The following is a 14659-nucleotide window of genomic DNA, read 5'->3' as shown; positions in this document are numbered from 1 at the left end:
GATGGCCTACATGGGCAGGTGACAACTGCCCAATGTTGACCCCCGAAACCCAAGCACGCTCGATGTTTTGAATTCAGGTAGCACAACTGATGACTGCAAAATACGAGGACCCATTGGCTGCATATAACGTGAGGTGGCTGAAATAGCTAGATTTCCCGGCAATAAAAATATGAATCTGATTTTTTCATCCCAATCGCAGGACCAGCTCCAGACTGGATGAGAAAATACTACAACCTGGTTGAATTCTTCTGTAGGCTGAGGGACACAATCGTCTTTTTCTTTTCTTTTTGGTTGATTTGCTTTAAATTCATTCATTAATTCGTTTTTATTCGTCCACTCCTTTACAAAGCTTAGAACAGCAGAGGGGGAATAAGGTAGTAAGCACATGGAGAATAAGGTAGGCACCCCCTTTCTATTCTTCCAGCTTCCCTAAGAGAGAATGACTGGCTGACTGTTCACCACTTCATGGCAAGAAGCTGTAATTTTGCCAAGAAATCCTCTGATCGTGGTTCAACTTGATGCATATTAAAACTGTCTGCCGGCTATCTGGAACTTAGCCTGGCTTAGGTGCAGAATTTGCTGGGCCTATCACACAGGCGAATAATGGCGGCCAGCCCTGCAGGACTAATTAGTCTCAGTCCAGGGGATCAGTGCCCCTGATTTCTCAGCTCCCAGCATTAACAACCAGCAAAACCGGAGTTGACTCCTGACAGAGAGAACAAACATGACTTTCAACAATGAAAATCAGTTAACTCTAAACCAAGGATCGACCGTGAATCATGTCTGCCATAGTTAACCAAGATAATCAGCCCACAAGCTTAGCCAACTTCCCCTTCTCTGGAAACCTTCTTTGACTCACATACTTGGCCAGATGAGTAGTAAGGGACAGAAATCCAAGTGTCACTCTGAGAAAGCAAGAGTCACATCTGGGAAAGCTATACCCAGTTGCTACTCCTATTTAGAATTAATTGAAATTAATCAGACTTAGGTTAGACTTGCACTGGATATACTGTACCACGAAGGCTTGTTCGGCATGGTATCACCTGTCATTCAGTGGGGTTTGACGAATAGGCACGGGATGTAGGGTTTGGCTACATGTATGCACGATGGAACAACTTTTTTTAAGAAGACGGCCCTGGTTTTTTAATGCTCCTCTTGCTAGTGAGCAAATGAGTGCAACCCTCTGAGCAACGCTCGCTGGGGCGTGCTGGGTATCGCAGGACCTTTTTCTGCTTCAAAGTGCCTAGGATTGTGCCCAGATGTAGGCACTTGCGTCAGATCACAGCTCATCCCCACGGCTCATGTCCCCTGGGAAAGCAAGCCGCCCTCGCTTGCTCCAGGAAGCGCAGGCTGCCTCGCCGGGAGCGGAGAGCTCAGCAAAACGCTGCACCAAGCATGATTTTATCCTGATTTACTGAGCAGCTGGAATGCACTTCAGAAGGTCTTCCGAGCGCTCTGCATCTCGTTGCTTTATCCGCGCTGGCTCCGTGCCCAGAACACGGCCCGCTCGCCATTCAGGCTTCGGGGCTGGAGGCCGCCTCCAGCAATGTCCCAAGTGACGCGGGGGCATGGCTGGCAGGGGCGGCTTTCCTCTCCCGGCTGCCATCCTGCTGATTTTGGTAACTGCCAAGCACCTGTCCGGGCCAGTTGTCACATCTGCAGGCCCTGACACTCCGCACGGCCAAACGTGTGGAACACGCCATCCCATATTGCAAAATTAGCCATGCCAGACATGTGTCGGCCTCTCATTATGCTCTCTATTAATCAGTGAGACCTTTTGCCGGGGAGTGTGTCCTTGGGGGTACAGAGCAGGAAGTTATGTCAAGAATAGCTACCGTCCTGCTAGCCGGCTGTCGGGCGGAGGGGCTCGGCTGCTCCCGCTTTGGGAGCGCCACGCAAACCATATAAGGAAGTAATCCAAGTAGCGTTACACAACAGGTGAGCTGCACAGACCCAGTTGGTGAGCTTGCTGGGCCAGTACGGGGCTCCAGCTTCCTCACTGCCCAAACGAAAGGCACAGTCCTTTGCGAATTGGGACAAGAATCGGCAACACGGCCCAGCCAGCGTATCTGCCCAGACGTGCAAAACTTAGCGTCTGGTGTGTCCCCTACAGAGACGCTTGTCCGTGATGGCTTGATCGGCATGATTCTTCCACCCTCTTCCTGCCTTCCAGCTTATATGTGGAATTCCAGCCACATAGTCATGTTACTCTCATAGAAGGCGGGGCGCAAGTTCCTCCAACATGGGAACCGGAGTGCATTTTAAGTAGGCTCTGGAAGATGCTATCTTTGGCATGGGTGTGGACAAACAGGCCACAGTCCTGCGCAAGCATTTTAGGCCATGGCATGTCTAACGGGAGCAGGGGGTGCGATCGTATTCCATCTCTGGAGACGGGCTGGGAGGACACGGCCAACTTTCCATCCAGCATGGAGCGTGTTCAGCAGGGCGTGTGATCAATGGTGCAGTCAAGCGGTGCCGTAGGAAATGAGTGCATGTCCCGACTGGAAGGCTCAGGATTTCCTGCCAGTGGACCGCAGGAAGTGCCAGCAGAGAAGACAGCTATCGGGTCGTGGCCCCATGTGGCACGTACAAGGGGGGCCCAAAAGAAACCGGAATCCTTTTCTGGGGGGCAAGCCCATTGTAGTACATGCTTCTGCCACTGGGTGCCTCTTGCGGGGACTCCTCGGCATCAGTCTGCTGACCGGTGTCACCAAATGACGTCATGGTACCACGTAGGGAATTTTTTTGTTAAGCTCCTCTCGCCTGTTGGTGGACTTTTGTGCTGGCTGCTTGCAACCATCGCATCGCAAGAGGCGCTTAACAAAATGGCTGTTTTCAGCCATCATGAAATGGACGAACAAGCAAGAGGTGCTTAACAACAACATTCCCTATGTGGCACCGTGACTTCACTTGACGATGCCATTTGGCAGACTGATGCACAAGGGTCCCCGCAAGAGGCATCCAGCCATGGAAGCATGTCCGACAACGGGCTTGCCCCCCGGGGAACGATTCCGGTTTCTTTTGGGCCTTCCCTTGTATTTCAGCAATGCCCTACCTATGCTTACCATTAATATTCTCTGTGTGTGTGTGTGTGTGTGTGTGTGAGAGAGAGAGAGAGAGAGAGAGGGAGAGGGAGAGGGAGAGGGAGAGGGAGAGAGAGCAGTAGTATGCCTAAGACCATTTGGTTTGTCTGTGGTTAAAATAACCCTCCGATTTGGACCAGGGACACCATGGCTCACAACCCACACTTGGCCTTACTACATTGCACCAGCCTTCCGCTTGACAGTCCCTCCGGTATCTGACGCACCGTATGCCAAAGCCACAAGTCAAATATCTCCACCCCTGAGACACCCACTGCTACTTTCTGCCCACCCCTCACACCCAGCAACTTACCGGGTGATGCACATCACAATGGCAACTATGATGGCGATCTGGACTGCTCCAATGATTGCTGCGATGAGAACGTGTGTGAGCTTTTGTCTACTCGGAACAACATAAAGTATGCTAAAGTCTGTCTTTTCACAGTGCTGTCCTGTGTATCCAGATTCACACCTGGAAGAGAAGAGCAAAGCGTCCTAGAAGCTAAGGTCCGCCACGTGTCCAGGCCATGTTACAACGCTGTGCTGCCCGTGGGAGACAAGAACAAAATATTCAAAAGACGGCGCCCAGGGAATCCAGAGAGGGTGATGCGCAATGCAGCTGCTCCCAACCTGATGCCTTCCCGAAGGTTTGGGTGTCAGGTCCCATCAGCCCCAGCTAACAGTGCTGATGTTCAGGCACGAGGCAAGCTGTAGTCCACACACCCAGCAGGTAGCAAGTTGCGGAGGGCCAGTGCAATGAAGAGCAACCCAGGGGCCAGCTCAGTTCAACACAATGGAAGAATCCAGGGTTCATCTATACTGCCTGTGTCAGTTTTATGGCAGTCTTAGAGTCCTAGGACAAAGTGCACGTGTGTGTGTGCATGTGTAGACAGATCTTTACACAGAGAGCATTAGGGCCTTCTCATAAAACTACAGTTCCCAGGTTTCGTTGGAAAGCGGTCATTATTAACATGACTGCTAAGTCGACACAAGTCCATCATCTCTCTCTATGGTGAAGCTTTGGAGGCCTCCCTCTCTCCCCTTTCATCTCCTCTCTCTCTCTGTGGTGAAGCTTTGGAGGCCTCCCTCTCTCCCCTTTCATCTCCTCTCTCTCTATGGTGATGCCTTGGAGGCCTCCCTCTCTCCTCTTTCATTCCCTCTCTCTCTCTCTCTCTATGGTGATGACAATTTATGGAAGTTCATTCATAATTACAGGTTGTTCATAATTCGGATGTTTGTAACTCGGGGACTGCCTGTACACTGGAATGCGTTCCAGAACAGCAAGCATAAGGATGCTTCCTCCTTTCCACTTTAAGTTTTTAAAACCTGATCCAGAGCTTTGCAGACATGAAAGAAGCAACACAGGACTCAACAGAATCCAAGCGCTCCACCTCCTGTATTCTCTCCCCACCCTCGCTCTCATTAATCCGTGATGCCCAAGTTGCTTTGGAGAGAGAAGGCCTGAATGGGAGATGGAAAGTGCATTACTCCAGGCAGGAGCGGAGCAAAAGGTGGAGCTGGGGCGAGCAGCTGCACAGACAGCCAGCCTGGATGGTGAGAAGCAAAGTCGAGGTGGGCACAGCCCGACGCAAGCAAGCCTTGATCCCTCCCTCTGCAGCACCTGCTCTCTCCCTCGGCACAGGGGCATCTCCATCACATGGGCAGCGCAGAGTTCCAGAGGAGATGGGAGAGGCAAGCAGCATCTTTGCAGCTGGATCAGGTCGCATGACTAACCTGGTGCTTCCCACTGGTGGATATTGCATTTCGCTAGAGGAGGGCAGGATCGGAGCCCTCTTTCTCACTATGTGGTAGAGAACTAGATTCAACCAGCCCTTTACTCAGGAAAAAGCCACATGGCGAGGTCCTAACTGAGCTCTGGACAAGCGCAACGCTACTCAAGGCCTCCCCTGCAGAGGGGACAGGGCAAGCAAAGTGATAGCGGGCCATGTTCACACAACCAGGAAGCATGCCCTCCTCTTTTATTCTTTCTCTTCCACTTTGCTTTACTCAATTCCTGAAAGGTATATACCATGTCCAAATATCAGTAGGTACAGGTGGCCCAAAGATAACAGTATTAACCTATATTTGTAGAATATTAGTGCAATTATTTTATTAAATAATTATTGAAGAGTGTGACATTCACTTTGACAATTGCCACAATGTCTGTAATTGTCCAGCAATATGTCAACAGTTTAACAACAGCAGAAAATGGGCTTAAACCCAATCTTTCTTAAGTTCACTTGTGTAGGAAACTTTTGCTATGGTCAGTTTCCTAGTTATCTTTAATGTCATGAAGAAAAGACATATTAATAAAAAAGGTGCTTTCATTGGACTACCAACATACCGACAGGAAGCCTTCTGTGTAGAATAAACGAATTCACATTTCCCATGGATGCAGTAACCACTGAGACTTTCTGAGCAAGGAATGTGGTTTCCAATGTAGATATCTTCTCTTTGATCACTTGCATCTTTTGTATAAAAAGCGAAATAGAAGGAAGATTAGTTTAATCTTCTTAAAGGATATCCCTTTCTTTGTTTAACAAGTCTGATCTGTGGTTACTCAGGATTCTCCAATAACTTAGGGCCAGTAGTAATCCGGACCAGTAGTAATCCAAAACATGGAAATCACATGCCATTTTCTAAAGCTACTTCAGAAATATTTACAGCTTTTAAACATTTTTAATTTATATAGATCAGAATATCCTGACACTGATATTATCTTAGAATATTCTGGCCTCATTTAAATATTCCTAAAATAGAAAAAAGAATTTCAGATAAACAATGAAACAAGAAATATTAGATGCAATTAAGACATTGATGCAATTTTAATAATTGTTATTAGACTGCATTATGTTATTTTAAAGCCAGGACCTTGGTTAGTTTCTAATGCTATATTATTCCATTTTCCTGAAACCAGGTCATAATATTGATTCCAAAACCTAACAATGATAAATTGAATGCTGAAAACCAAAAGATATCATTATATAGTAATGATTACAAATCATCAGCTTGCACTGTTGTAGCTAGATTTAAATATGTTCATACTGTAGTATACAGGCATGGAACAAACAGGGCTTGTGCCTCGTCTAAAATTGATAATCTGAGAAAAGGAATTTGATTGCCCTGAAGGGGTTCAAAAATCCCATCAGAAGTGGAAAAGTTTTGAATGGGAAACAACTTTATCAAATGATTAAATGTCACTTGCAGTACAAATATATTGGTAAACACTTCTCTATCTTAAATATTTAAATCAAAAGGAGGAGGGAAAGACGTTTGTGTTCCCACATGTTAAAATTGATCCATTATATTGACTTTTGTTGCAATATTACATAGAGACTACTGACACTAAAATTCAAAAAAGAAGAATGTAAAATATCATTATATGCAGATAATGCTGCCGTATCAATACTGTTCAGATTATTTATTTAATTTGGTGCAATCTAATAGTTTCCGGAGTGGGCACCCCAGCTGTACGTTCTTCTGGACCTCCCTCCAGGCAAGAGACAGCGGCCAGCTATCAGAGAAGAAGGTCTCACTCCCAGAGCCCACAGAAAGTTCTCTGTCACTTTCCATAATTAAAAGAGGGCAGGTTAGAGAACGCTTTGGATCCACAGGATCCAAGTTCCCTCAGTCCCCAGCCATACCCCCAGTACAGGAAGGAATTTATGCCAACTCCAGAGCTGTTTCTATTCTACCAGCCCGCCAAGGCTTTGGATCTGTTGAGGGCTTCAGCATCATTGCTCCCAGAAGCAAGGCTGTGCCCTTTGAAAATTGAAATGTGTAATTATGAACGTAAATACCTGCTTTAATCATAAGGATGCATTTATAAATCTGTTCGATCAAATGGAAAAAATGTGCATGGATGTGACTGTTGTAAAAGTTGGTACAAATGGAAAATTAAGTTTAAAAACATCGTGCAGGCATTTTTCTCTCTTCCTTGTCTCTTCTTGCATGCAAATTCTGCTAAACTTTCCTGTTTAACTGTTAAATATAATTAGTCTTAAATATGCCGCAGTCGTTTCCCATAACACAGATGGCTCAAACCAGTTTGTAAACCATTCCTAATCATGGTTGCAAACTTTGGTTTGGAGCCAGCCACAGGCAGTAAAAGCACCTAGTACAGACACTGTGGTATAATCTTTAACTCCACAATGAAAAGGAGCAAGCATTTTCCACGTTACTAGCAAAATGTTTTCCTTAGCTAGGAACTTGTGTGTGTTTCTTAAATGCATGACTGCCTACTTCTCTTCAAAATTCAGCAAAATGAAATTTCAGCAGAATGCGTGAAACCTTGGGAACAGAAACCTAGCAACCAAACAACAGAATTTCTGGGGACACTGTGTAACTTAAACCTCATGCCCCCACATACAAATATCTTACGAATGTTTTCCCAAAGCTCCAAAATTCCCTCACATTTTTCTGTTTCTTAGCATAACATCTAACCTGAAGATGAGTCTGGGGAAATATGCTAGCCTATTTCAATTGGGCCAATTAGAGGTAATACTCTATTGTTTGGTTTTTTTTTTTTTTTTTTTTAGTATTATTATTTGAATGGATCAATGTGACTGCAAACATTCTATAAATAGACTGAGCTTTGAAGCTTTTGTCTCCTGACCCTATTCTTTGCAGAATCATGCAATTATCTCTTCCTGGAGTAAGGCAGTAAGGTGTGTGTATATTTTTGATATGGCAAATCCTACCCAGACCCACAAATCCTACCTCCAGTTTTCACTGGAGAAGACAATAATGTTAGGGAAAGTTGAAGACAGAAGAAGACATGGGTCGTGTGACATGGTGCCCCGCAACAGCAGGGACTGGACTCGATGGTGTTCATGGCCCCTTCCATCTCCAACCATGAGATGGATCCATTTCTTAAAGGAAGCCACAGCCTTGAACTCAGAAGAGCTGGGCACAGGTAATTTCTGGAGGGCTCCATTCAGTTGGGGACAACCTGACAGCATGTAGAAACAACAAATCCCATCAAAAGCATCAGGGCCCACTGTCCCTGGGATCATTATCCCTGATTAAGATAGTCCCAGTGAACTATGTAAACATTAAATTATATTTAATGAAAAATGGAAAGAGCTTGTCACACAAGGAAGTACAAATTTGTCTACCTTTTCAGACCACAAGTTCTAGTTTTAACTATTCCACAGAAGGACACAGATACGGGGAAAGAACTTTCCGTAAATTCAGGCCGGATTTACAATCTACCCTCCATCTTTGCCCTCATGGTAATCGGTTGCAGCTGGAACTGAAGTGCACCCTTCTACAGACCCCAAGTCTGGACCCTGAAGAGATAAGAACTGAATTTCATAGTTGTTCTGTTCTGAATGACAGAGATTATGAGTTCTGTTGTCCCTCATCCTCACTGCTAGCTTTGCCCGTGATCGAGCACAACAGATGATGATTAAAGGTAAAGGTTTCCCCTTGACGTTACGTCCAGTCATGCCTGACTCCAGGGGGCGGTGCTCAACTCCGTTTCCTAGCCGAGGGAGCCAGTGTTTGTCCACAGACGGTCTCCGTGGTCTCTCCGTGGTCGTGTGGCCGGCATGACTAAACACCGAGGTGCACAGAACGCTGTTACCTGCCCACCGAACTGGCACCTTTTCATCTATGTGCATTTGCATGCTTTCGAACTGCAAGGTGTGCAGGAGCTGGGACGGAGCAACGGGAACTCACCCTGTTGTGCAGATTTGAACTGGCGACCTTTCGATCAACCAGCACAACAGCACAGCGGTTTAAACCACTACGCCGCCTGATGATTACATGTGGACAAAATTCAGTTTGCATTCGGGATTTCCTTCAGCAAGCATTTTTTCTAGCATACAGAAAAACCTGCTTCACCCAAACAAAGGCCTCGTGCGCGGGGTCTTCCCTCCCACGAAGCAGGGTGAGCTAAGGTGTCCGGCAGCAGTGGGGAAGGAGCAGCAACCTGTGCCATTTACTTCTGTTCCCACCAGGAGGTGCTGCCGCTGCAGCCTGCCACCTCCAGGGGGAGCCGTGGAGACCCCTGCCGGCAACAGAACGGCCAGGCATTCTCTGTGTCCCTTGGCCACATGCCCATTTCTTTTCCCACAACAGCTTTGGAGGGAACCTCACACCCAGAAAAAGTGTGGGGCTCTCAGAAGGGCGCAAGTGGGTCTCACAAAACACAGGTGAGCTAATGTGAAGCACCACAGAAAGAGGTGTGATGCGGGACTGCCTTCAGGCGGTGTCGTTGCCATCTCCAGCAGAAAGAACAAAGAACAACTGAGTGCAGGTCTGCAGAAGGGGACTCCAGCAAAGACGCTATTGGTTCCCAGGAATTTCTAATATCCCAAGGCTCTGAAACAGACTTTGGAGTTCAAAGTGCCAGATAGAAGAGGGATTGACAGTTCTACAAAGCAGTTAAACCACTGAAGTTTTGCCTGCTTCTGTGCCTGGAGGGATTATTGTACCGGATCTGAATGCTGAATATATCCTTCAACAAGGAGACCCTTCAGTTCAGAAGATGCACAGGCATGATGGCTCGGAAGCAAGAGGAGCCCAGCTCCGCAGCACCAGAAGGGCGGCTTCATCTGTGAGGGACTCCTATTGATGATGGCAAACCTAACCCTCCATGGATCTAGCCCCTTTCCTGGAGATGCATTTCCCATTTAGGGTTGGTTCTCAGAGCACTCAGAAACATAGAAACAGAGCGAGTCAGAAGGGACCTCCCGGGCCATCTAGTCTGACCCCCGGTTCCAGATGGCTCCGCTCATGACATGCCCACCACGTGCATGTCCAGCCTATCCTTGAACACCCTCACCGATGGGGCTTCAACCTCCTCCCATGTCCCCGAATGTGTGAATGGGCCCTCTGGAAAAGCCTCAGCCATATGACGTAACATGAAAGCTCTATCTATGGTGTTAGATTTGTAACAGCATCTTCATACTTACAAGTCATTTATACGTGTAATGGCAGTAATGAAGGTAGAGATATGCATATAATTGGTGTTTATTTTATTAAAAGATTTTAAAGCCACCCCTGATGAGATGATTAATAGAGTGGGAACAAAAATGGGTCATATAATTATGGAAATATAAGATACGCATGCTGAAGGAAACAGCAAAAGACAATGGAACATGCTCCAGTAGCCAAGCCCTACTTGTGGCTTTCCCACAGGTATGGGCAGAATTGTGGACTACCTGAGAAGTTGGCCATGTGATGTCCACAGACACCTCCCATGCCTAGACAAGGGTGCTCCACCCATCCCATGTGGATTTTATGGTCACGTTCTTACTAACCAGCGGAAATGCCCAAGCAAGCAGAAAAGTTTTGAACCCGTTGCCAAAAGCTGGCGCAAAGCACATCTCTATGGGGAGAGGGTTCTACAAAGAGAGTGTCATGACAGGAAGGGCACCAGCGCATAACCTGGGCAAGGTACTTTCAGGAGGGAAAGGTATGTCAAGGTGTCAAGGAAGAGACTCTCCGTTGGGCATCTGCATCACAAGTCAAGCACAGGCTGAGACCAGCACCTTGAAATCAGCTCCAGGCCAAATGGTCCCATGCCGCAGCCTGCAAGCCGGAACCCCGGTTTATCCGGGTTCTCGATCACATGATCTGAGCACAGTTTTATCGCCCTTTGCAAACTTTCCCAAGCAGCACGGGGACGCGGCACTGGGGATCTCTGGCTGCACAAACCTGGAAAGGAAAGTCCTGGTTGGGTCCAGCCCTCAGTCCGTATACAAGCATATTGCAGGAGGAAGGGACAGAGAGGAGGTGTCAAGCGTGGGGAAACCTCACAGCCCAGGCAAACAGCATATTGGAAAAGGAATGGCCCAGGCCCCCTCTGTGTGCGGTAATCGATCGGTGAGCAATTCTTTGAAGAAGAACAAGAACAGCATTCCAGTCAGGAATGGAAATTCAGGCAGTTCACAGAGTTCCTCGGATCGTACCCATCAAAAGAAGGCCACAAAGTGCAGTGGCCGTGCCATTTTCTCAGTGTCTGGTCGAAAAGTGCAAATTAGATATTTCAGATTAAATTATTGAAGAGAGGGGTGTGAGCCTATTAGGTGCTTTCAGAGAAATGGCTTTTCCTTCCGCGTCCCAAGGAGAACTTCCACCCCATCCCATCCCCAAGTCTTTCATCTCACGACAAATTTCTCCAATAAACAAGAAAAGGGAGAGAGGGAGGGAAAGTGACAGGAGAAGGAAATTGCTTTTCTGTAGGAATGCCTTCTTTTCTTAGTTTCTGCCAACTTTAAAAGTCACCTCGAAATCTGAAGTGCGGAGCCCAGGAAATCTACTTTGTAGGAATAAGTCATTCTTCAGAACAATACATGAAAACTTCCTTTCCACTCTTTAATAACAGGAGTGTGTTTAGCATTAATATAAGAAATGCGTAAGGACTCTGGCACAAAAGAACGACATCATAACTCTATTCTAGTATGTGAAGGGTAGCAAGCAAAAGGAACACAACATCATTTAAGGCTATTTAAATGCTAAATTCCCCTGTATAAATAAAAAGGTGGCTTTATTATACAGAATGTCTTGTTCCACAACTGCAAAACTGCCAAGAGAATCAGAGGTGCTTGCAAAAGGGCATTTGTTAAAGCAAAAACGCATCTCTTTGAAATAGACTGGAGGCAGCAAGTTATTTTAAAATGTTTAACTCAATTATTAAAGTATTTCAAAGCTGTTCCCAGTGAACATTTTCCTTCAATACTTTAAAGAAAATGATTCTATAGACCTTTAACTGGGGCCTACGCTCACCAGATTGTGGGAGGAAAACCTGCTTCCATAACCTATACATTCCAGCATCATTTCCAGAGAGACGAACGGTTCTGAGTTCGAATCTTACCTTTCACATCTGGCCGGTACTGCATACTGTCATCTTTCTTCCCCAGCAAGCTCGTATCATCTGAGACTGGGGGAAAATGTAAAACAGACACCCAAAGAAGGAGCTAAATAACAGCAAAATGTTGCACCTTGTGTTTCCCTCTTGTGGCTAAGAAAACGATGCCCTTCTGCGGATGCCGCTTAGCATTTTAACTCTAGTTGGAAGAAAGGAAAGAGAATGGCCCAAACAGCTGGAACCTTCCCATTTTCTCTAGCTATAGTGAGCCAGAAGGAGGCAGCAAAAGGTGATCCTGTTACTCTGCCTCGGCATCATTAGCTCCACACTATGTTAGCCATGATGCTACAAAGTCTTGGCTACCAAGAGAAACTTCTGCACCATGCCTCCTTAATATTCATAATACCTCAATTCCCCCAGGATCAAAAATTATTCCTTCAAAGTTAAAGAAACAACCAAAAGCCCAGAAGTTGTACAGTCAGAGCTGTGTACCTCGTAATTCCAGAGCAGCACAGAAAAGCACACCAAATAAAACAGGTTTTTAAGCTCATGTGGGTGTAAAAGTATTACTGAAAGTATATACATGAGGTCTGTGGAAATCTCAGAACCAATGCGTATCTCAGAGCCCACAGCCGTCTTTGCTTCTCCTCATAACTAGCAGAAGGCAAATAAATAAATCAGGCCAAATAAGACATCTGAAAATGTGCTTTATTTACATAATTTATGCTAGGCACAGACTTCTTATTTAATATAGAGTCCTGGGCAAAGTAATTGGGGATTGTCTGAATCTTTGATGAGCATGGGAATGCATTCATGCATGTTTCATAAAAGCATTATAGGCAGTATATTATAGACAGGTTATTAATGGGGACTAGCAGATATTCCCATATCACGCCAGTCCTATATCATTTACACTGGCTGCCAATTGAAGTCCGGGCCCAATTTAAGCTGTTGGTAATGGCACATAAGGCCCTAAATGGCTTGGGTCCTGGATACCTGAAGGAGCGCCTTCTTCCCTATGTGCCGGCCCACCCCTTGAAATCGGAGGCAGAGGCCCTTCTCCGGGAGCCCTCCTTGAAGGAGATTAGGAGGGTCGCTACTCAGAGAAGGGCCTTCTCAGTGGTGGCACCCCGACTGTGGAACACGCTCCCCAGGGAGGTCCACCTGGCGCCATTGCTTTATTCTTTTCTGCCTCAGGCAAAGACCTTTTTATTTTCCCAACATTTTAATAATTAACTGGTTGTATTCTTGTTTTTATCACTATTTATTGGTTGCAGTGTGTTGTGTGTTGTTGTTGTTATGGTTTGTTTTTGGGTTTTATACTTTGTAAGCCATCCAGAGACCTTTTAGTAATGGGACAGCATATAAAAACTTTAAATAAGTAAATAAGTGAAGATATGCGATCTGAGAAAAACGATCACTCACACTCGGGGCCATGTACAAAGTGACAATACACGTGGCTGCCTTAGCCTATTTCATCCAACAGACGGGAAGAAGGTATTATCAGGAAAGGGGGTAAAGTTTTGCAGTATCTCTGAGTTGTTCCTTTGCTTTGCGGCCACATCATCCGAAGACGTCTGCAGAGCTCCTAGCGAACCGTTTGTTTTCTAGGGTTCAGAAGCAGATACTCCAACGGCAAGCTGTTTAACGTAAGCATTTGAAGTTTCTTTCTGTGCGCTTGCCCTTCAGAAAAGGGGAACCCTCTGGCTGCATCAGGTAGCCGAAAGGACTCTGGACCGTGAGAATATATCCCTTATTCTTTTCCAACACTCCTAAGCCATTTTGACCGTAAATGGAGTTTCCATTGTGAGGCGCGAGGCCTTTATCTGTGAGCACTGAGGTGTGCCCGACTGGACTTTATCTTCCGTGCCTTGCTCCTCGAATAAACGCTCCGGCACTGCAGAGTGGAAAGGAGAGAAATAGCCTTGCTACTCTTTATAGTTTCAGCTGGGTGAGTGCCTCAGGGCTCAAACAATATACCAGGGGTGTGTGTCGCCACTCAAGACAGCGTCAAAATAATAAAATAAAAGTTCACACCGCAGTATTTCATCTCTTGAGAGACTGAAGACAATACCCCAGAAGAACAATGCTGTACTTCAGAAAATGTGAGAGCCCTACAAGGTGATCCAATCTCCATGGGGAGCCACAGGTTGAGTGTAATAAGTGTGCATTTATTGCACGTAAAATCAATTGAGCACAGACCAGTGTGCAACACCCTGAAGTGCAGGAGTCATGAAAATATTCCGCCTTGACTTTTTCCAGAGATGCTGGTTTTCAGCAAATAAAATGTGGGGGGGGGGGATCCCGATTCTGTGCCAAGATAAATTGAATTATGTGGCCTATATAAATTATTCATCTTAAGTAGGGCTGCATGTTTTCTCTGATTTTGCAGAATGTGTTCCCCAACATTGATTTATTATGTATAGGTCGTTCCGCTGCAGCTAGTCAAGGGGAACCAGAAGCAATATGGAGGCGAATGCGTGTGCGCATTCACACCACTGCAAAACTTATGCAGCAGGGCTGACTTCTTATATTTGAGCAAGCAATGCCGTGTGGTTTGATCGGCTCGGCTCGGCTCGGCACTGCTCTGTTCTGGCTCTGGCTCAGCTCAATTTTGCAACCGTAAGATCCAGAGTGAACATAAATGCATGCGTGTATTATAAATGAAAGCGGACACCTTTAGGCAGCCTCGCTCTATATGCTAACCTACATCCAGGCTGCTTTTCCGTGCTTCTGCAGAACCACACACAGAGCCCGATGT

The 14659-nt window shown here is 46.2% G+C and overlaps 1 protein-coding gene across 1 annotated transcript in view; it reads right to left on the bottom strand.

Moving 5' to 3' along the window:
- Window positions 1-14659, bottom strand: part of TMEFF1 (transmembrane protein with EGF like and two follistatin like domains 1) — an 86558-nt gene that overhangs the window by 887 nt on the left and 71012 nt on the right. Inside the window, exons 9-11 of the mRNA XM_044442820.1 lie at window positions 11905-11970; window positions 5425-5548; window positions 3394-3552 (exon numbers count right to left, since the gene is read on the bottom strand). Of these exons, the coding sequence (XP_044298755.1) occupies window positions 3394-3552; window positions 5425-5548; window positions 11905-11970 (349 nt within the window). The remainder of the gene's footprint in view (window positions 1-3393; window positions 3553-5424; window positions 5549-11904; window positions 11971-14659) is intronic.

The sequence above is a fragment of the Varanus komodoensis genome, unplaced genomic scaffold (genome assembly GCF_004798865.1).
Source record: "Varanus komodoensis strain SLA01 unplaced genomic scaffold, ASM479886v1 scaffold40, whole genome shotgun sequence".
Lineage (NCBI taxonomy): Eukaryota > Metazoa > Chordata > Lepidosauria > Squamata > Varanidae > Varanus > Varanus komodoensis.
The sequence above is the reverse complement of the archived record's forward strand: the minus strand, read 5'-3'. Positions and strand labels throughout refer to the sequence as shown.